The 22852-nt window shown below is 36.4% G+C and overlaps 1 protein-coding gene across 7 annotated transcripts in view; it reads left to right on the forward strand.

The window, feature by feature from the left end:
* rap1gapb (RAP1 GTPase activating protein b) overlaps nt 1–22852 on the forward strand; it is a 57429-nt gene that overhangs the window by 31640 nt on the left and 2937 nt on the right. For 2 of the 7 annotated variants that reach the window (XM_082189608.1, XM_082189609.1), the window contains 20 exons: nt 1859–1906; nt 3086–3124; nt 4157–4345; nt 4755–4858; nt 5657–5735; nt 6074–6127; nt 6218–6301; nt 6402–6502; nt 6856–6985; nt 8810–8965; nt 9205–9276; nt 9775–9861; nt 9946–10086; nt 11705–11836; nt 15432–15541; nt 16139–16258; nt 18049–18187; nt 18458–18563; nt 19420–19475; nt 19788–19840. In XM_082189608.1, the coding sequence (XP_082045734.1) occupies nt 1859–1906; nt 3086–3124; nt 4157–4345; nt 4755–4858; nt 5657–5735; nt 6074–6127; nt 6218–6301; nt 6402–6502; nt 6856–6985; nt 8810–8965; nt 9205–9276; nt 9775–9861; nt 9946–10086; nt 11705–11836; nt 15432–15541; nt 16139–16258; nt 18049–18187; nt 18458–18563; nt 19420–19475; nt 19788–19796 (1956 nt within the window). In that variant the 3' untranslated portion in view covers nt 19797–19840. Of the gene's footprint in view, nt 1–948; nt 985–1858; nt 1907–3085; nt 3125–4156; nt 4346–4754; nt 4859–5656; nt 5736–6073; nt 6128–6217; nt 6302–6401; nt 6503–6855; nt 6986–8809; nt 8966–9204; nt 9277–9774; nt 9862–9945; nt 10087–11704; nt 11837–15431; nt 15542–16138; nt 16259–18048; nt 18188–18457; nt 18564–19419; nt 19476–19787; nt 19841–22852 lie in introns of all 7 variants that reach the window. The other 5 variants (XM_082189612.1, XM_082189611.1, XM_082189610.1 and 2 more) reach the window with 5 other exon arrangements.

Below are 22852 nucleotides of genomic sequence, written 5' to 3' on the forward strand. Positions count from 1 at the left end.
TGCGTGCGTGCGTGCGTGCGTGCGTGCGTGCGTGCGTGCGTGCGTGCGTGCGTGCGTGCGTGCGTGCGTGCGTGCGTGCTTGTTTTTGATGAATCAGCAAGTCAGAGAGAAACAGATTGTAGTTCCAGTTTCAATACAGCATATTGTTACATTGAAGTAATTTAAGGTACTCTGTGTGTGTTATGCAAGTGTAAGTTTAAGTTTACAACGCGTTTTCTGATAAAAAATCAATCAATCACTGACAAGGATTTTGCAGAGTCCTGACTCTGCAGTCTTATCAGAATTAAACATTAAAAATGCTACTTAGCATTCTGACAAACTAGATTTAAAAAATATATATTTTCAGTAGTGTTTGCCTGTGAGATGATTACTATATGATTGCAGGGTGTTTTGAGTGTTGCTAGGTGGTTACTTACTTTTTTTTTCACCTATCACTGATAATTGTAAATCCAATCACTTCGTGCAGGATGAGTTGCGTTTAATATTTCGATTTAGAAATTTGTTCAAATTCTATCCCTAAGTATGAGCGTTAGTAATAGTGATGCTAATAATCAGGCAGGGAATTCTGAACAACGTTCCCTTTAATATATGTTGGCTTCTTATGCTGGTTTATTCTGAGCTGTGTGCTGAATGATATGACACCGCAGCTGTAGCTAGTCAAGTCATATCCCTCATACCCACAGCTGCTCTGTCCCCGTGTTAAATTATGCTGTTTCACAGTCTTCATCTCTCATTGAGTTGAACCGTATGAGAGGGAGGAAGGACGCCTGCTAGATTGATGCGCCGTTGATCGTTGGATCAAAGTATAGGGAGCTCTGTCCATTACAGCGAAGCCACTGTCCCTTAGAGAGGCGAGAGTAGTTCTCATGTCAAGTGGACTCGCAGACTGTCATATCTCTCTCTTTATCATTGTGTTCATCCTCCTCTCTCTCTCCTCCTGATTCTCAGACATCAGATATATTTGCAATGATAGAGCGAATGCAGGTGAGAAGTCCACATTTTCATCCGGTTTTGTGTTTATTGCTTTTCCTGCGATCTCTCGCTTTTTATGACCTTTTAACTTTGTGACACTTTCCCTGTCTCTGCTTTATTATTACTGTCATCTACCTGTCGTCTGCATTCTGAGATTCTCTTTCAATACGTCTCTCAATCCATATTCAATCTTTATTGTTTAAACCTATGACTTGCACTCTTATGTCATTCAACTGTTGAAATTATGATGTGTTGGGCTAGAAATATATTCTACGCATGTATGGAAATGCTTGTTTAATGCATTTTAAGGTTTGTTGAACCATTGCAATTTGAGATGTTCCAAAGAGCGTCTTGCGCTACACTTCTAAACTTTAACTATAATTACAAATTCTTACTTTAAAAAAAAATTAAATTTTAAACTCATTTAATGTTTACATTTTCCAGTTTACATTTTCAGCTTTAAATTTCAGATTTTCAGTGTAAAATCCAAAAGTACTGTGATAACTGTACTGCCCATAAAGAAAGCGATAGAGCTTCTTTTAAATATCTCTGTTATTTATACATTTATAACAAGAAGAACTTTAATGCCAGTGTCTACTATGGCTCATTAATAGCTTGAATAGATTAGAATAGCTTCTTGCGTAGAATATGTTTCAGGCCTAATTATCTCTGTGTAATATCTGTATAAATTTTTTTGGTGTATATTGACCATGTTTTCAATTTCTGAGAATTCTCAAATATATACATTATTTCAAGTTATTGATTTCAAATGATGAATTCTAATTTCTGATATTTACCATTCTATTAATGTATGTGAATTTTGATGCACGTTTTTAAATTAACTGTATGTACTAAATAAATATCCTCTCCTTTTTTTAAAACACAGAGCAGTAGAATGGAGGAGCAGAGGTGCTCTTTTCCACCTCCTCTCAAAGTAAGTGTGTATATTTAGAGCCACATAAACACACATCAAGTGTTATAGCCATCACGAACCATCCCTGCCATCAGCGTTGTGTTTATCACATGCACACAGAAACACACAATGTTGCTTTTATTCCAGACAGATGTTTTCGCATTAACCCTCGGTCTCATAGCTTTAAAGTTCATAAATTCTCTGTTGCCTTAAAATGTTGACATTTTAATGCGTCCCAGGGCCACATCTGACATAAAGGCTGTTCCAAAAGAATGGCAGCATAATTATGCTGCCTATTAATATACCTTTTGGCCAAATTGTAAAGCAGGACTGCATGTATTCTCTGCAGAGAAAAGACCAAATGATTTGCAACTAGCTCAATGAAAATATCCAAGATGATGGAAATCTAAAGTATTGATTAAAAAATTAGTTCCAAATGAGTCAACGTACAATAGACAAGCACTTACAATGCAATGTTTTTCAGCATCTTGTGCCATAAGCATTGCATCTTTTTAAGACGGGTTGAAAATAGTTCAACTTTTGACAAGCAGCGACATTGTGTGAAAAAATGTACAAGAAAAAAAGAAACTTGTTTTCTTTTTAAATTACATTTAAATTAAGTTTGTTCTTATGCCATTGGCTTATTTTGAGCCTCAAATTTTGTTATATTTCTCTAAAAATAATCTTATTTCATTTTGCTTAATAAAGTAAGTGCGTCTTCTGTGCAGATGAAAGTGTTTTTGCAGAATACAAATGCACCTTCTGCTCAGTTGTGTTAGTAGTGCTGGATCACGTCCTGTGCGAACGGCCCCTTAGGGAGCACTCGTACACAAACTTACTTACAATGTAATGCTTTATACTTTTGCGAGTTTATAAAGGTAAATCACATATTAAACACAAAATATAAATTCCCAGGAAGTCTTTACATAAATATAGAGATGTACTGTATGTTATTGTTCCATGCTTTTAAGGCCAGCATATAAAACACCAGAACATGTGATCTGATGCTCTCACCTCAGGCTTTGTGAAAGTTGTATAGTCAGGGTTTGTTTGGAATCGTGAGTCTCCGCAGGTCTAGACTGGAGCCTTGGGTTTAAGGGCTTTTACTCTTCATGTACCTTTATATTTCTTTCATCCTCACCTTAAATTGACTCAAATGAAGGGCTCAACATATTTAATCTCTCTCTATTGCTTCCACAGACAGAGGAAGACTACATTCCATATCCCAGCGTCCATGAGGTTGCAAACTTGTTTGTCTTTTTATATGTAAACAGGGCTGCCAACTCTCACGCAATTGACACTTTTCACACGCTCTCACGCCACACATCCATTTTCTCACGCACAGAAAAATTGCGGAGCAAGGAGGTACTTTTAATATTAAACTAATTATCAGCTCTTAGATTCCGTCAATTTTATTACGAAATTCAGACACAAATACGTTTGGCGCTTGTAAATGTGACGTGACAGATCGCTGAGCGCCTCAGTTCAAGTGCACGTGAACCGATCATCTGTTACTTTTTTATTTAAAGATGCAGTACAACTTACCGAAAGTATACATAATATCGACCAATTAGTGTTTTTCAACCACGGAAAGAGGTCAATATATAACAGCAGGAGAACAATTATGTCACATAACGTTACATTTACCTCAGGAAAGCCATTTAATGACCATAGCATGTTAATTGAATAGAAAAAATAGCTAGAGAGGAGATTTTGCTGAGCACTATATTACATATTTATTATATTTTTTACTTATGTCATTAAATAATTGTTATTATAACAAAAACTGAATTATATTTAATTTCATTTGTTATTTTTAACCTTTAATAATACCAGCAGATTGGGCCCTCTATGTTTACAGCATTAGGTGAGATTATTTTTTTTAAATAAAATTTAAAATAAACATGTATCCAAAGTAGTCAATATTGAATCAAAATCGGAATCAAATCACAAGAATGGAATTGAAATCTTGAAATTTTCATCAAGCAATAATAAAAACTGTATCCTACCAGTCATTGTACAATGGAAACATTGTAACATGTTGTCACTAAACTTCATAAAATTCTATTTAGTTACCAAATGTTTTGACAATCAATTGTGATGCAATATTTGTTTTTACATACCCCCCCCCCCCCCCCCCCCCACACCCACACACACACACACACAAAAAACTCACTCCAAGCTAAACTCAAAAGTTGGCGGCCCTGTATGTAAATATGAATGTGTTTTCTTGTTGTACTGGTTGTAAAATACATTTTTGTGGGTTGGCAGGTATTGGGGCGTACTGGTTCTTTACCACTGATTCTTCTGCCCCAGTTCGGGGGTTACTGGATTGAAGGGACCAATCATGATTTAGGCTCCTCCTCCTCACCAGAGGAACCGCCCCCTTGCCCAGCATCACAGGACAAACTCGAGACCAACAGCACAGCCAAGATCTACAGGAAACACTTCCTGGGCAAGGTTAGATCGATCTATCTATCTATCTCGTTCGTTCGTTCGTTCGTTCGTTCGTTTTCTATCTATCGTTCGTTCGTTCTTTATATCTGTATATCTTTATATATATCTAACTAGTTTAAAATATTGATATATTGAAATATGCCAGGTTATACAAAATAAAAAAAGATTCTGGAGTCCAATCCCAAAATCAAATCAGGACTCTTTTCTCACCAATGAACAAATAAATGGAGGATTCTAATGTGAACAGGAGTGTTTGAGTTGGTTGTTCTGTCCTTTATTGCCGTTATTGTCATTTCCCTCTGCAGTGATAATACTCTTTGAGCTTGCTGTCTATTAAGGTCAGAGCTTTTAGCAATCTGTGAAGTAAAGAGTCTTTCTGAGAGTTTATGTCTGTTTATAACTCTTCCCACAGGAACACTTTAATTATTACTCCGTGGACAGCGCCCTAGGACACCTGGTCTTCTCTGTGAAGTATGATGTGATTGGAGACCAGGAGCACCTTCGTCTGTTGTTTAGGTACTTCAAACACACACACTCTCGACTCTTCCCAGATGAGAAATGTTTTGCTTTCATGTTTTAAATTCTCAGTTCTCATTAATACTTTTGTCACAGATTATTTTCTCTTAAATACCTTAAGATACACAAAAGCCACAAAATGTGCATCTCTGTTTCTCAGAAGAAACTCTCATTTCCTTTTAATGCTACTTCCTTACATTCAATTTACAATACTGCATCATTTTTGCTACTCTCAATTCTCAATTCAGATCTGAATGGTGCACAACCCGGTTCCCGAAACATTCACATCCACTCTCCTCTGTTACATATTCTCTCGAAGCTGGTCTGACTTAAGTGCTCAAAATATGCAGCAGGAACACAAGGGCACATCTATTCTTTTATAACCCACAGCCTGTCTTGAGGCCCTTTAATGATGGGGATGGGAACAATAGGCCGTGTACATGTCAGAAAGAAGCTGATCTTAAAAGCCTCTCTTTTATGAAGGGAGCTCTTCATGAACTCTTTGAATGTCACGCACTCGCTGTAAAATAATTGACAAGGGCACCTGTGAATTCTGGAGTGATTCATATGGCTACTTTTTGAATGAACTACCATTCATCTCTCTCTGTCTGTCTGTCTTTGCCTTCCTGCATGCTAAATATAACGTTACATTTATATGTTTGTGCATTTAGAAGACACTTTTATCCAAAGTGACTTTAATACAGGACAATTGAGGTTGACACTAGTTTTGTTATACTACTGTGAATACTACTGTGATACTGTGAATCTTATAATTCTATTCTCGTCTATTAATTCTAGGTCAAAGTTTAAAACCCACCATGATGTGATCCCTATTTCTTGTCTGACCGAGTTCCCTAATGTTGTCCAGATGGCGAAGGTAGGTTGAGAAGAGAATAATAATTTTTTTTCTTTTTTTTTTTTTTGTGGCAATTATACATTTAAATTAATTAATTCCACATGTAAATGTTTTCTTGAGAAAAGTCCAATGCTAATGAGATATTACAAAAAGTGATTTTGAAGTCCATTTATTTTATCTCAATGAGAAAATAAACCTAATGTGATGAGTAAATACATTTAGCCTAATTTGCATCACTTTTTGTTGTAAATTAAGTCGACAACCTTAGTAATTAGAGAAAATAATTTGATTAGAGATGTGTAAATGAGATAAATCACTATTTTCATTTATTTAATTTATTTGATCTATTTATTCCCAAGCTTGTCTGTGAAGAGGTGAATGTGGACAGATTTTATCCCGTCTTATACCCAAAGGTAAGCTGGAACAGGCACATCAACAACATATAAAATAAAAAAACACATGCAATTTTCATACACTGACCCTCGTTTGTAACCTGTTTCAAGGCATCCAGACTCATTGTGACCTTTGATGAGCACGTCATCAATAACAACTTCAAGTTTGGAGTCATCTACCAGAAATTTGCCCAGGTCAGATCCCCTTTCATTGTTTTTATGTTCCTGGTTTTCACCATGCTTAATTTATATAAATTGTGAAACTTGTGGCCCAAATATGCTCTCTCTTTTACAGACAACAGAAGAGGAGCTATTTGGAAACAATGAGGAAAGTCCAGCTTTTGTTGAGTTTCTGGAGTTCTTGGGAGAGAAGATTGAACTTCATGACTTTAAAGGGTATATAGACAAACAGTACATGATGGTTTACCCAAGTAGGACTTTTTTCCTGGTCCTGGAACAACATTCCTATTGACCAATTACATTTAAGGGTTAGATGAAGAATTGTTCAGTTGCAAACTTATCTTATTACATTATAATTTTCCTTTGATTTCAGGCCTAGGTCAGGATTAAATGTTGAGTAACAGCTGTGATTGTTTGATTTGAATGTTGTCACAGGACCAAAAAAGCATTGTGCAAAAAAAGCACAGGACCAAAAACATAATAACAGCTGGCACATTTGAGTTTAAATTTTTATCTTAATAAATATAAAAAAGTAATTTAGAGCTCTTTGGTCTTTTCTCGTAATGCAGCTTTCGTGGTGGCCTGGATGTGACACATGGCCAGACAGGAACCGAGTCAGTCTACTTAAACTTCCACAATAAAGAGATCATGTTCCACGTGTCCACAAAGCTGCCATACACTGAAGGTGATTCCCAGCAGGTAAGACCTCATTTTGTTTCAATATTAGTAGTATTCCCGCATATATATATTTGTTTTTAACAATATAAGTGAATAAAAAAAAACAAAAAAACATCATGACACCTTTAAATAAATCAACCTTTGATCACCCTTAGAAGGTGGGTAAATATGGATAAATACATTAGCACCTTTATGAGAAACGAGTAACATTCTGGAATATTGTTTTATGTCACGGTTAGTGTTAGTTTTGGGTAACCAGTTGCAGCCCCCAGAGATGCTCTCCCTCTGCTGGCCAAATCCATCGACCAACAGAATGCTCTGGTAATTAGCAAACAAATCAAACTGTGCAAAAGGACTGATCCTGGAAAGCCATCTGTTGTCATGCATGTTTTGCTTTGCACAGGGAGATCATCACCTAGGGGTTTCAACACAGATTGCCCTCTTACAATGCTGGCCACTAAAACACACCCTTTTCAATATGGTACCTCAGAGGCCAGAGATAACATATGGGTACAGACTCATCACCTGCTGCTTTTTAATCGCTATTGTACCAGATATGTGATGTTATATGAGAGCTACCGTATAGTGATATGGTAATGGCCTCCAGACTGGCAATGACAAATTTGTTTTTTTGCCTTAAAATGATTTGTTTCTATCTGAAAACATCATTTTGACTATGATGTTTGCCACAGGGCTGTAAACGTGCTTCCGTATGTCTTATTAATTTCCCAAACACTTTGATGATAAAGACAAGCAGTTTTCTTTTGAACTTGTGAATGTCTGTGAACCATTTTTCTGTTATGACAGTACTCTCTAATAAGTATTTATGAGCAAGCTGTGAAGAGAGCGAATGAGCGGTTCAACTGAGGAAAGCTAATCGGATAAACATTTTAAGGTTTATGGGAGATCAAATTGACACCCTGCAGAATGCTATTTCTTTTTCCATTTCTTTTGTTGCATGTTAAATCAAGTATAAATTTAATTATTGTTCTGAAATTCAGGGCTTTGAGATCATTGGTGTAATAAAACACAAATCAGTCTGCAATATGTATAATATTTTGATCCAATATTGTTATTTTGTGGGAAATTTAGGAAATAATAAGTCAGTATAAGGGCGAAGCATATCAAAAACATCAAGAACATACCAGGTCATATTTCACCCTAAAATCAAAAGAAAAACTGTAGTGCAACAATAAGTAATATGCTTATAATACAACATGCTAAATCATTTTCTTTATGCATATTCCTTGTGAGATTCTCCATTTGTTTTAATGTTTAATTTATCAATAATCTTAATCTTGTTTCTGGTCGGGGAAAATTACATTGTCAGATAAAACTAACGGCTGACTATTATTTTTAATATTTCATTTTTTAATAGCAAATTTTCATCCACAATAAGTGAAGACACTCATAAGGACTACTCATAACTAAATAAACATTATGTTAATGTGAATTAAAAGTATGAGTAATCCCAGAAAATAAATTTTTCCGTATTTTTCTTCATTGATTTTACTATGCACACTTGCATTAGAATTTTGGTTGCAGTTTTAACTGCATATTTTCACACTTAGAACAAACCAGTTTTGGTTCAAAATGTTTGGGCCAGTCAGAGCCTAAATTAAAATAAAAATTCTAATGCAACAAGGGAGTGTGCTTAATTTGCGTGAAAGTAGTATATTAAACCTCAAACTGGTATAACAGTGTTGCTTCTGTTCGAGACCACAAACATTTTTTTTTCAAGCGAATGCTCTGTTTTAGTTTCGTTTCTAGCCGGTCTGTTCAAAGAAGTGAATCTAAAATTGTCTGTAAAGACTTTACGGGCAGCTTCCTCTTATTACTTCACAGCTTCAGAGGAAGAGGCACATAGGAAATGACATCGTGGCTATTGTGTTCCAAGAAGAAAATACACCATTTGTACCAGATATGATCGCATCAAACTTCCTTCACGCTTACGTAGTGGTGCAAGTGGAGAACGCCTGCACTGATAACGTCCTCTATAAGGTAATTCATTAATTCATCCTGTTTGAATCATTGAAACTGAAGCTTGAGCCAAGGATTATACCGAATAAATCATTTCTTTGTTATAGGAATTCCTCACATACTTGGAGTGATTTTTGTTCAAATAAATATGTGATGATGATTCCCAATATAATATATTAGTCACTTATAGCTTATTGTGCATAGAGATCATTTTGAAAGATTTCCTGATATCTGTAATCATTTATTTTATGTTATTGTAGGTCTCTGTGACGGCAAGAGATGATGTGCCTTTCTTTGGTCCTGCTCTCCCAGACCCAGCTGTCTTTAAAAAGGTACATATTTTCCGCCAGCATTCATGGAATATGACTAGTTCCACATGGAATCATTGTCCTGGAATTCTATCACAAAATTCTACAAATCATTCGCCCATTGATGTTCCTTTATGAAGTATTTTGGTTTATTAATTCTACTTTCAGATGCCAATAAGTGTCAAGCACACTTAGTTCAGTTACACCATGAATACATTCTGAAAATTCTGGGTTTTTCCCATTAAAAATTAGCACAGAAAATGTTCATGTCTGGATATGACTACAGAAACGTAATTAGTAAAGCCTTTTATAAAATGGTGACGAGCAATATTAATATTTTATTAATAATGGAATCAATATAAACAATTCTTCTGCAAATATAGATTGTTAGCGTAATTGTAAGCAATATGACTTGGTGAATTAATAAATAATAAATAACTGAATTGATATATAATTTAATCTAAAAAAACATTCAAACTGTTCTTTGTATTAATCTAATTTATTCCCTTGTGTTTGGTTTAGAGTCCGGAGTTTCATGAGTTCCTCTTGACCAAACTGATCAATGCTGAATATTATTGCTATAAAGCAGAGAAGTTTGCCAAGCTGGAGGTGAGAAGGGCATAAATGTTTGTTTTTATGTTTGTGTGGGAGCATCGGCATGCATACTACATTAAAAAAAAATGTGTTGTCCAGGAGAGGACACGTTCTGCGCTGCTGGAGACTTTATATGAGGAGCTGCATGTGAACAGCCAGTCCATGATGGGACTGGGAGGAGATGACGACAAACTGGAGAATGGAGGAGGCGGAGGTGGTGGCTTCTTTGAGTCTTTCAAGGTAGAGTCCATTTGAATCTCTAACTCAGTGGTTCCCAAACTGGGGGTATGTGAGGTGACAGAGGGAGTACGCAAACAAAATGCAGAATTTTGCCATTCATTTAATTCTATCCCACCTTAAAATAACATTAAAATCGAGCATGTATTTCTAACAGGCAAATGCCATAAATATATGGCATCCAATCAAATGACCACATCAAAACTAACTGCATCCACACAAGCAGTGTGCGTATGATAGGTTACGTGCAGAGACCTCTGCCTTAGCAAGTCACTCTACATTACTGCCGTTCTCATCCTTTTAATAGGACATAAATAGGCTTTATGAATGGGTATCCTGTAGCTCAAACAGTAGAGCGTTGGCGCTTGCAACGCCAAGGTCATGGGTTCGATTCCCAGGTAAAGGAAGAACTGTTAAGAATGTAAATGTGTACCTTGGAATACAATGTAAGTCGCTTTGGATAAAAGCGTCTGCCAAATGCGTAAATGTAAATAAATACAGCCACTTGCTTTGTTACTAAATGAATGAATGACTCTGAGTGACTTGCCGCCACCTACTGCTGGTTTTAGTTTAATGTTTAAAATTATCACTTCGTTTTTACCATAATTGCATATTTCTTTATTGAACATTATTTATTTTATAAAGGTATGTATAAAGGTAAAAAAATAAAGAAAATGCACTGGAAAATTCATTTAAGGGGGCAAATATTGTCCTTTAATGGAAAAGGCATGACTGCAGTCTAAGTGGAAGAGAGGAGGGACGCAGAAGGATGTTAAATGCCTCAGGGGGTACGCCACTCTAAAAGGTTTGGGAGCCCCTGCTCTAACTAATAATAAGGATTTGTATTTGTTCAATTAATTACTGACAAAAGAGTTCTGGTGAATAGCAGAGATGTCAATTGGTATACTATTCATCCTAAATGTGAGATTAGGATTTGGTGCTCAAGAAACATTTCTTATTATTATCAGTGTTGAAAAAAAGTTGTGCTGCTTAATATTTTTGTGGAAACCATGAAATATATTTTTTTAGGATTTTTTGATAAATAGAAAGTTTAAAAACAACATTTATTTAAAATAGAAATCTTTTGTAACATTTTAAATGTATTTACTGTCACTTTTGATCAATTTAATGCATTCTTGATAAATAGAAGTATTAATTAAACATAAACATAAAAGTATTTAATTAAAAATAAACTTTTGGATGTTAAACAGTATGCTTTATGGAACAAATATGAGTTTCAAACGGCAGTACGCAACAGTTTTGCTGTAATTTTGTGTAAAAACGTCTTACAAAAGTAAATGAGTCATTTAACTCGGAATAGAAAAGGCACACTGGAAATGGAGGGTGAAATTGAGCGCATTGCATTGTGGATTACAGTGTTCACACACTCACATTTACTACATTAATTTGGTCTTCTGCACATATAGAAAACGCTTGTCCATCTCACAGTATATACATACTGCAGTAATTGTATGTAGTATGCTATTCCAAACATAGCCACTACTTTCTTCGTTTCACTGTCCTTTACTCTCTTTAGCTCTCCTGTTTCTCATATAAGCAGTTCTTGTGCCCTCTAGTGTTGCGTTGCAGTGATGCATATGCATCATTTTTCTCTTTCTAGCGAGTTATCCGCAATAGAAGTCAATCTATGGATGCTATGGGCCTCAGTAACAAGAAACCGCACACCGTCTCCACAAGCCACAGTGGAAGCTTTACCAACAACCCTCCAGAAACTCCCAAAACTCCTGGAATTGTGAGTATGAAGACCCTTCTGGATGTCAGTGGACCTTAACTTGTTTAAGGCTGTCATGAGATGCCCCAAATCAGTGTGCCAGCTGTAGTTTGTGCCAACCTTCATGCCCTCTGATCCCTCAACCCGGCGGAGTCGCAGCTGTTATTCGCTGTGCCCTTCGAGTGGGTTTGACCCTTGAGTGCTTGTGTCATCATGGCACATCTGTGCTGATGGTAGACCAGGTCTTCTCCTGCCATTTCTGATCTTCATCATTTCAGCATTAAAAGAGAGAAAAACTGATGTGTAATCAGCTCTCATGATCTGTCTGGATGGGGGTCGGTGGAACAGATGGGGCTCCGTCCCATCTCCATCGCTTTGACAACAAGAGCAACAGCAATAACTCAGAGAGACTTTCATGACAGGTTGACATAACAGCCTATTAGCCATCCAAATGTGCTAGTGTGTTTGCAACAACTGTCACAGAAACCAGATTATGATCAAACGTGTGCAAAACGTGTGCTTGGTTAAACCAGGATTTTTCATTCTGGGCCGATTTTCAAGGTCATCTAGGCTGCATTTACACTGCAAGACTTATTGCACAGATCTGATCTGTGTTACACTTAAGATCAAATTAAATTAATCAACAACTCTGATGATATTGAAAGGCTTGTTCCTTTTTATTAATAATAGAGTGCTCAAAGACAGTGGGAACTGGGGCCTCTAGTTCTTCAGTTCAAGAGTTGCATCTTAAAAAATGATTAATTTTATATTCATTCCATTTAAAAAGTGTTTTTTACAGCATGTTCTATTATTGTTTTAATCTGAGCAACATACAATACATACAATTACAGGCACAGTCTTCTTAATAGCTGGGAAGGAATACGTGAAAAATCATGAAGATTGGGCACTTCTGGAAAAGTTTTTGATTTTTGGCAGGGTGTTAGGTATGGGCCTAAGGTTTTAAAAAATCCATGGATACAAGTTGGGGCGGCCTCCCTAGTGGCAGTTATCCATAAAATCCAAATTGGCCCCCGCCGAAAAGAGAAAAGGTTATATCTCAGCTTCCTTTAGTCTTAAATTGTTGTATAATGTAATTTTTTCTGCTTTGTTTGATACAAGGAATCCAATTCTGATATATTCTTCTTATTTTAAGTCCATTTCCATGTTAAATCTATTATCATAGTCATATTTAGCTCAAATAAACTGTCAATATCTCTGAAAAAGTCACATTGAAATATTACTCAGGGCCCTAGACCCATATTTTTACCTCCAAGGTATGCTTTTCTTTGTTGATTGGACAGGTCACTATCACTATAGTGTCAAAAATCACATGTTGTGACCAAAAGGACCATTGTTGAGGCTTTAAATTAACACAACTTCAGAACTATGCCACACTGAAAAGTTATATTAGGCTTTTCACCATGTTAAGGATCAATATTACATTTTAGTCAAATAACAAAAAAAAAAAAAACATACTTAAACATCATGTATTTATTCCCCCAAAAATGTTTTCACTCTTCATCATTATTAGTACAGCCTCCTCACACTTGCACAATGTGGTACAGCGAAGTCCAGCTCGTTGGCACTTACAGTTTCCCTTACAGGCAACCACACAGCCACAGTTGAGGAGGAGTGAGCATCCCTTGCTGACATCTTCCAGATCTGTCCAATATGGCACCCAGACTTTGGTTCTGTCATTGTGACGAACTTCTGAAGACCACAGCTGGCTCAAAGTACCTCCTCCTCACAACAAAGGCTAACTTGGTCCTGAGCAACAAACCTACTGACCTAGAAGCATTGTCACCATGTCAGCAAGAGGAAGCAGACACACGAATGATGCTATATTTACGTCATGCTGCCGAACAGGGTCACACCAAGGCACACTAAGGACAGTAGATAGTGATGTGGTTGTGCTGGCCATCAATCTGTTCCAGGAGTTAGGCCTCTCAGAGCTGTGGATTGGATTTGGATCAGGGAAGGCATATAAAGATATTCCAATCCACCACATCTCAGAAATGTTGGGATCTCAAAAATGCCAAGCACTGCCCCTCTTCCACACGTTCACAGGATGTGACGTTATATCAGCAATGTATGGAATTGGCAAAAAAACTGCATGGAATGCGTGGGCAGCTTACCCAGAAGTCACCGACACCCTCATTGTGATCACCCAAGACCCAACCAGCCTCACACTGGAATCAGTGCACATGCGAGTTCTCGAACGCTGGACTGTACTCATGTATAGTAAGAACTGCGGTGTCAAGTCAGTCAATGAAGCCCGGAAGCTTCTTTTCACTCATGGCCTCAAGTCCCTGGATTCCATCCCCCCGACCCAGCATGCCTTATTCCAGCATGAGAAGCGTGCCCTGCACACTGCAGCTTTTGTCTGGAAGCAGTCCCTCTCCAAAACTCCAGAGATTCCAGACCCCAGTGAGTGGGGTTGGGAATGGAATGACAGAACCAAAGTCTGGGTGCCATATTGGATCGATCTGGAAGATGTCAGCAAGGGATGCTCACTCCTCCTCAACTGTGGCTGTGTGGTTGCCTGTAAGGGAAACTGTAAGTGCCAACGAGCTGGACTTCGCTGTACCACATTGTGCAAGTGTGAGGGAGGCTGTACTAATAATGATGAAGAGTGAAAACATTTTTTTTTTAATAAATACATGATGTTTAAGTGTGTATTATATTTTTTTTGTGTGTGTGTGTTATTTGACTTAAATGTAATATTGATCCTTAACATGGTGAAAAGCCTAATATAACTTTTCAGTGTGGCATAGTTCTGAAGTTGTGTTCATTTAAAGCCTCAACAATGGTCCTTTTGGTCACAACGTGATTTTTGACACTATAGTGATAGTGACCTGTCCAATCAACAAAGAAAAGCATACCTTGGAGGTAAAAATATGGGTTTAGGGCCCTGAGTAATATTTCAATGTGACTTTTTCAGAGATATTGACCGTTTATTTGAGCTAAATATGACTATGATAATAGATTTAACATGGAAATGGACTTAAAATAAGAAGAATATATCAGAATTGGATTCCTTGTATCAAACAAAGCAGAAAAAATTACATTATACAATAATTTAAGACTAAAGGAAGCTGAGATATAACCTTTTCTCTTTTCGGCGGGGGCCAATTTGGATTTTATGGATAACTGCCACTAGGGAGGCCGCCCCAACTTGTATCCATGGATTTTTTAAAACCTTAGGCCTATACCTAACACCCTGCCAAAAATCTAAAACTTTTCCAGAAGTGCCCAATTTTCATGAATTGCATCCTAGCTATAAGTAACTTGAGGTGGAGTGTGTTGCGCTGATAATCCAGTTTCTGCTTTGCTTTTACCTGATATCATACCTGATTCCTTTGTGTTTTATCATAAATCTATCACCACCCTAATGACAATAGCAAGCACAGCAAGTTGATTTACACAAAACATTTCATACATAATGGTAATTCAAAGTGCTTTTTGCTGGCATAATAATAATAATAATAAAAATACATATAAAATCACCTTAAAATGAATAAAGATGTAAATAAAAATGCATATATTGAAGAAATGATGTAGTGGAACTGGCTTATAATTTGAATCAAAATCTGACCCAATTGTGATTTCTCCACAGTCCCTGATTATTCCTGGAAAAAGCCCAACCCGTAAGAAATCTGGTCCGTTCAGTTCCAGAAGGAGCAGTGCCATTGGGATTGAGAATATACAAGAGGTTCAGGAGAGAAGGTAAGATGAATTGACAATTGTATGGAAACGTTGAGAGTATTTCCTGTTGAAGCCATTGTAAGGTTTAGAAAGTAAGAAAGGTGGTTTTTAAGGTGGACATTCTGTCTTCATAACAAAGAAAAAAATAAAAGGCAGACATTTTTGGGGGAAAGACACTTTAAGTAGTTTTCCATAATTCATTACTTAAAGGGATAGGCCACCCAAAAATGTAATCATTTACTCACCCTCATGTTGTTCCAAACATTTCTTTGTTCTGTTGTATGATGACAGAATTTTCATTTTCGGGTGAACTATTCCTTTAATAAAACCTGTTTCATAAATGATAGTAATATTTGAAAGCTGCCCTCTAATTTTAACTTATTGTGTTATAATAACCAACATCCATGAAGTTGTCTTGTTGACAAGAAAACCATAAAACAGGACATATTAAAAGATTACACTCTCATTACTGTGTGTTAAGGTCAGTAAGTATCTGAAATTATATATATTATTTATTTATTTATAATTTTGTGTCATGTTAAGGTAAATTCAGAAACTGAATAGACACTGAAACTGAGTTCTGACAATAATTAAGATGTGTTAATCATTATGTTCCAGTAGTCGAGAGGTGTCCCCAAGTCCACAGAGGGCATCTGATGGTGGACACACCCTTCACGACCTCAGATTAGACAACTGGTCCAATCAGAGCTCACCTGAGATGCCGACCACCAAGTTTGGGTGAGCACCAGTGAAAACACTGACTTCTGTTTGCATGTTATCACTCTAATGCAAGCTCTTCCTTTAAACCCACACTGTGTCTCTGGATGTCTAGTTTTCCCCCTACTATTTTCAAATGATCTGATCTTTACATTCCAGGAAATATGTCTATTATTATGTTAATTCATTGTCTTTTATTTATTTATTTTAAATTGTTATAAGCATGTGTGTATCCATACACACATACACTACTTTTCAAAAGTTGTTTCAAGTTTTTGAAAGAAGTCTTTCAGCTCACCAAGGCTGCATTTATTTGATAAATACAGTAAAAACAGAAATATTGTGAAATATAATTACAATATAACTGTTTTCTATTTGAATATATTTTAAAATCTAATTTATCCCTGTGAAGGCAAAGCAGAATTTTCAGCATCATTACTCCAGTCTTCAGTGTCACATGATCCTTCAGAAATTATTCTATTATGCTGATTTGCTGCTCAAGATATATTTCTTATTATTATCGATGTTGTGCTGTTTAATAAAAAACTGGGATACATTTTTTTTTCAGGATTATTTGATCAATAGAAAGTTCAAAAGAACAGCATTTATTCGATTTTTTTTTTTAAACAAAGTAACAAAATTTAAGTGTTCAAAGTGTTCATTTCTTTCAAAAAAAAAAAAACATACTGACCCCAAATTTCTAAATGGTAATGTTTGTGCATCAAAATGTGTAGTAAGTAAATAGACTATAACCTGAGGTTATTAAGCTTGTTCAAAGAGAACCATTGCAGTTGCTCTTGGACCGCTCCTTGATAGGTTCAAACTTTACACAGAACCACTCCCAACTGCAAATAATAGATATTTGCTTTCCCTTATATTAGTTCAAACAATTGTTACAGATTTACTAGTTTGTCAATGAGTCATTAGTAATACAGCTCCTTTAAACTGCGATGATTCTATCATATCATACTGCGTTATCATTATGCAATAGCAAAATACAGCCCAAGCAACACCTTTTAACCACTTGGACAGAGTAGTGCAAAGGTCAAAAAGGGAGCAGCTTTTAATGTGCAGGTGATATGTTGATTGAAATAAAAAAGATATAATCATTAACCATGTGCGTTTAAAGTGCCCCTATATGCTATTTTAAAGGCTCCTAATTTTGTTTTGGAGGTCTCCTACAATAGGTTTACATGCATCCAAGGTCAAAAAACACTTGAATTTTCTCATTATATACTGTACATTGCTGCATCACCTCTTTCTCACAGTGTCTGAACCGGTTTGATCAAGGATTGATCTCTGCTCTGATTAGTCAAACAGCCAAGTCTGTTGTGATTGGTCTACCGCTTACAGAACAGTAAAATTAAACGGCCATTACCATATCTAAATTTCAGGAAGTGCATGCAAAGTGGATTTGCTTTCGCCGTGCAGAAAACTGCTGCTTCATTCTACTAACACAACACGAACCAAACTCTTCCAGGCCTCAGCTACAACTAGTGTTTGAGAGAGTAGATGTTGTTCACAGGCAGCCAATGAAAAACATAGGCTGCCATTATGCAAATGTGTAACAAACCTTTGAAGGTTTGTGAATCTTTTCTTTCTTTTGGGAGACAAAAACTCCTTTTGTCGTGCACTTTGATCTTTGAAACTTTGCAGACCTTTCACATCCACAAACAGCTATATATATATCACACACTACATGAACGGTAATATCCGAAAAAGCATAATAGTGGCACTTTAAGGGTGGTTTGGGAATTATTTCTGGTTCATTTGAGCTCATGTATGTGTGTGTGTGTGTGTTTGTACTGTAGTTCCGCCCTGTGCTGTCGAGCTCCTTCTATCCCGGAGTCCCAGGACCTTTCTCGCTCCTCATCCAATGCCAGCAGCTTCACCAGTGTGGTGGAGGAGCACGAGCAGGAACAAGCGACAGAGGAGTACGACACGGGACTGGTACGGCCACATCCACATATGACTCATTAATCATTAATACATTTTGAGCTACATTGTGCTCAAATTGTTTTAGTACATACGGTGCATTAAAACTGACAGGCAGAGAAGACGACCTGTATTTAAACGCCTGTACTATTCGCATCCAAATGCATATGGGCGTATTGAAATTTGCATTTAATCACCTGAACAGAAATATCAGTACACCTAGGTAATTTGGCAAGACTGACTGGTTATGTTGTTTGCATGTTTTTCTTTTTTTCTGAAACACAGGACAGTCTGTCTTCAGCCGGTACGCCTCACAAACAAGATTCATTTTCATACAGCGCCGTGTGGTTGGTAGACGGCTCTGGTAGTGCTAGTCAGAGCAGTTCACATGGTGAGGTTTAACAAACATGTGAACAACCCAGCAAATATTTGTGATATTATCAGGATTACTCAATGATAATTGAAATGTTTGACTAAGAAAAAAGTTATTGGATGTTTGTGTGTCTAAATGCTACATTGAGGAGGCCAGAAATATGTTGACCACTCTTTTATTCTCTCTTTAGCATTAGCTCAAACAGTAGTGCATGATGCTAACAATGCCAAGGTCATCTGTCAAATGTGTAAATGCAACTTATATGTTATAGTAATAGTAAAAAAATACTGAAAAAACCTTATATATCACAAACAAAAACACCACTTCCCACTGTGATATTATCTTACGTGTTATTTTTACTTTAAGAAGTGAGATATAACTAAATGGAAAGCATCAGAGAGCTGTTTTAACCTATTTTGACCATAATTAACTATTAAAGAAGTTTCCCGCTGGATTGTGCAGCTGTACTTGATCATTTATTGATATTTTTCAATTGGCATTTATTTTTATATTTTCAGTTTTCATTTTAGTTTAAGTTTTATTACTTTGGTTTTGTTTGTTTTTTTGTCATTTTTTTGTCTATTTTGCTTTAATTTTTATTTAATTTTTTGTCATTTTAGTACTTCAACTGAAACTTATTTCCAATATTCATTTTCAGTTTTTTTAAGTTCAAGTTTTTCATGTAATATTTCATTTCAGCTTCATTTCTATTACCAAAAACGTTTTAAATAGTTTCATGTTTAGCTAAGGATAACAACACTGATCAAATCTGTATTCCGCATATGTTTTGGTGATTTCTGGCCTTGTCACTGCGGTACGGTTTATATAGTTTGTATCTGTGTCCAAGCTCTAACAGCCGTCCGTTTCACTGTAGGTCCCATTCGACAGATGTCTGAACCTCTACGTCCCAAAACAGAGAGACAACACTCGGTAAGAAATGTGATTGACCTTAAAAATATTCTAGTCCTAAAGATGATGAAGTCTTATAGCCAGAGCAGAAAAAAGGGTGTCAGGGAGGGTGGAAGATGGTCGTGAGAAGCTAAATTATGATTGCGAACCATGACTAATGTTGATTAACATGCTCGATTTGATCCCTATGAAGTCACGGCATGACCATTTTTCTCTCTCTCTCTCTCTCTACCTGTATAACTGCTCTTGAGCAACAGATCTAATGTAGTCTATCTTGATATTTGTTTAGTCAAGTAAATCATCTGTGACGCAGTGTGTGTTTGTCCTGCACAGAACTGCTAGCTGTCCTGAAGGCTGTAGATGACTTCATGGATGTCCATCAACAGGTTAGGAAAAGCAAAAATGAGGATTATATCTATGATATTTTTATGGAGCCTATAGACCTTATGTAGCCTTTTCAGCGTTACGCTCGTTGTGTTCTGTCTTCCGGTTTGTATTTCCACAGCGTGAAGGTAAGATCTTACGGATTTATGAATATGAAATCTTCCCAGTCTATTGGCATTTGTTATGACATCCTCTTCAAACATTACAGTGCTCATGATAGATTTCGTTAACTCTACAATAAGTAAATCCACTTCACCAGCTAATTACTCTTCGACAGCGATGCCATAGAAATATACAGAGCCACCGCAAAAACCGAAGTTCAAACACAAAATTCTAAAGAAGGATGCACGCTTGTTTCTCCACTGCATGAGGTCTATATGGCTGTGTCATTTAAATGTATACCTCTTAATGGCCTCATTTATGATTTTTATGTTTTATTTGTTAGTTGTATTGCTATTTGTAATGTAGCATGACTGTGACATTTAGAAAATTGCACCACTTTGGTGTCAGTGAGATTTCAGATTTTTTGGTAACAATTTACAATGTTTCATTTGTTAACATTAGTTAACTACATTAGTTAACAATAACTAATAAAGAACAATAGTTCTACAGCATTTACTAATCTTAGTGATAATCTCACAATTTACTAAAACTTTTTGTCTCTCTTTAGTTATTAATAGTTAGTAAAAAGTTCAGGAATAGGGTTAAGGGATGTAGAATATGGTCATGCAGAATAAGGCATTAATATGTGCTTTAGAAGTACTAATAAACAGCCAATATCCTAATAATATGCATGCTAATAAGCAACTACAGTAGTTAATCGTGAGAATTGGACCCTAAACTAAAGTGTTACCAAAATGTTAAGGTCAAAAGTTGTAACTGTAGTTAATGCACTGTGAACTAACATAAAGATTTGTATTAACTAACATTGACAAAGGTTAATGAATGCTCTAAAAATATATTGGTCATATATAGTTCTGGTTAATCAGTGCATTAACTAATGCTAACAAATGAGACCTTATAAAGACTTAGTGATTTAAAAAAAAGAAAGAAATGGTAACACTTTACAATACGGTTCATTAGTTAACATTAGTTAGTGTATTTACTAACATGAACTAACAATGAGCAATACATTTGTAACAGTATTTATTAATCTTTTTTAATGTTGGTTAATACAAATCCAGCTGTTCATTGTTTGTTCATGTTAGTTCACAGTGCATTAACTAATGTTAACAAATACATCCTTTGATTGTAATAATGTATTAGTAATGCCTGGCTCACACTACAGGAGTTTTAGGCCGATTTATGCCCGATTTCCCCCTCCCGAGAATCGGAGAAAAAATCTTGTCGAGGACCTTGATCGGTTCCGATGTTCGGCGCAGATTATCTGGTAATGTGAGGTGTTCACAGATCGAATCTTGCACCTGCCGATCTGCTCTCACACAAATCGGGCTCGCCCCGATCATATCAAACATGTTTGATATTTAAGATTTTAAATCGGGATGAGCAAGTCTGTGATTACGTCAGTGCTGTCAAAATAGCCAGGAAACAAGTAGGGCTGTCGTGCTGAAGGAATTTCCCTTGAGATAATTTTGAGTGACTCAACTCGATATGCGTTTTTATCTCCATTTATTTATTGCTAAATAAATGAGTGTTACGCTGTGGTCAGCAGGCACAAAGACGAGTACATGTTCATGAAACCGAAAGTAAAAAGCGCGTTAAAACGAAGTGGATTAAAATGAAGATACAACACGTCAAAATAAGGGTCGGGGGTCCACATAATATAATAAACACAACATAAACATGACAATGAGCTTGTTAGACCATTGTTATATAACAGTTAATTCCTTGAATCTCACTTTACGAGAGGCTTTCTGCTGATATTTTTACCAGTATTGACATTGAAAGTCTCTGCGCATTAGAGACTGTCACTCAGTCATTAAACTGTTCTTTCAACGGAAATGTAAAAATGCGGATGCATTCACAGATAGGTGCTAGATGTAATGAAACAAGCTGTTAATTATTTTAATATTTAATTTAAACTTTGAGCTCCACTTTACAAGACTCTGAGCAGGACAACGCTAAAGCTGATGCGTCACTCCATGATCAACGCCGGCATTGATTTATTGTATTGACCAGCGCTGACGCCATTCATGAGAAATATCCTTAAAAGGATGATTTTTGAAAGATTTCGCTTTCCTTGGTCAGGGCTACCTTTTCACCAATATGACTTGATATGAAGGCACACCCGTCGTTTTGGGCGGCCAGGGGGCTGTGGCCGCCCCCAAAAATGCTTGTGTTTTTTTGTGCTATTTGTTAAAATATTATAATGTTATTTTTTTTCCATTTAGGCTATGTTGATTATGAAAAGTGAACAGCACGAGTAAGATATGATGTGCAATGTATCGGGAGACATAGAGTGGGTCAGACATGATTTTGACCACTTCATTACGTTTTGCTTTGTAGAAAGCCTTTCTTTAAAGTGAATTTCGTTTTGTATAAATTGTTTCTTAATTTATATAATTTTTTTATCAACCAATTGCCAATTGCCAATTGCCTGGAAGCAAATATAGCAGACAATAATCATGCAACATGACATAGAGGCGCCTGCGCTGTCACTTGCATTGCTCGTGAACTGGAGCGCATCTCATCATAAATTAACCGAAACTCAGTGTATGCCTCACAGACATGAGAAATACATCGAATCTTTAAATGTCTTTAAACGAAACAATTCAAAACGAAAAGAAATAGGCTACTCTCTGATTATGTAATCCATGTGCATTTCTCTCTATAGGCGCGTTCACTACGGAGATGGCGATCGTCAACTTCATCTTTGCAGCCGACAGAAAACACTAGTTTATTAATAAAATCAATGCACGCGTCACCGGATTTACAAATGCACATCTAGCTTGTTGCACGCTTGTTGCACGCTTGTTGTCGAAATAACGAGATATTATGTTGAAATAACATTATTAGCCTAATAATAATAAATCTTTAATCAATATTTGATTGAA

The sequence above is a fragment of the Leuciscus leuciscus genome (assembly GCF_965113295.1).
Source record: "Leuciscus leuciscus genome assembly, chromosome: 14".
NCBI lineage: Eukaryota > Metazoa > Chordata > Actinopteri > Cypriniformes > Leuciscidae > Leuciscus > Leuciscus leuciscus.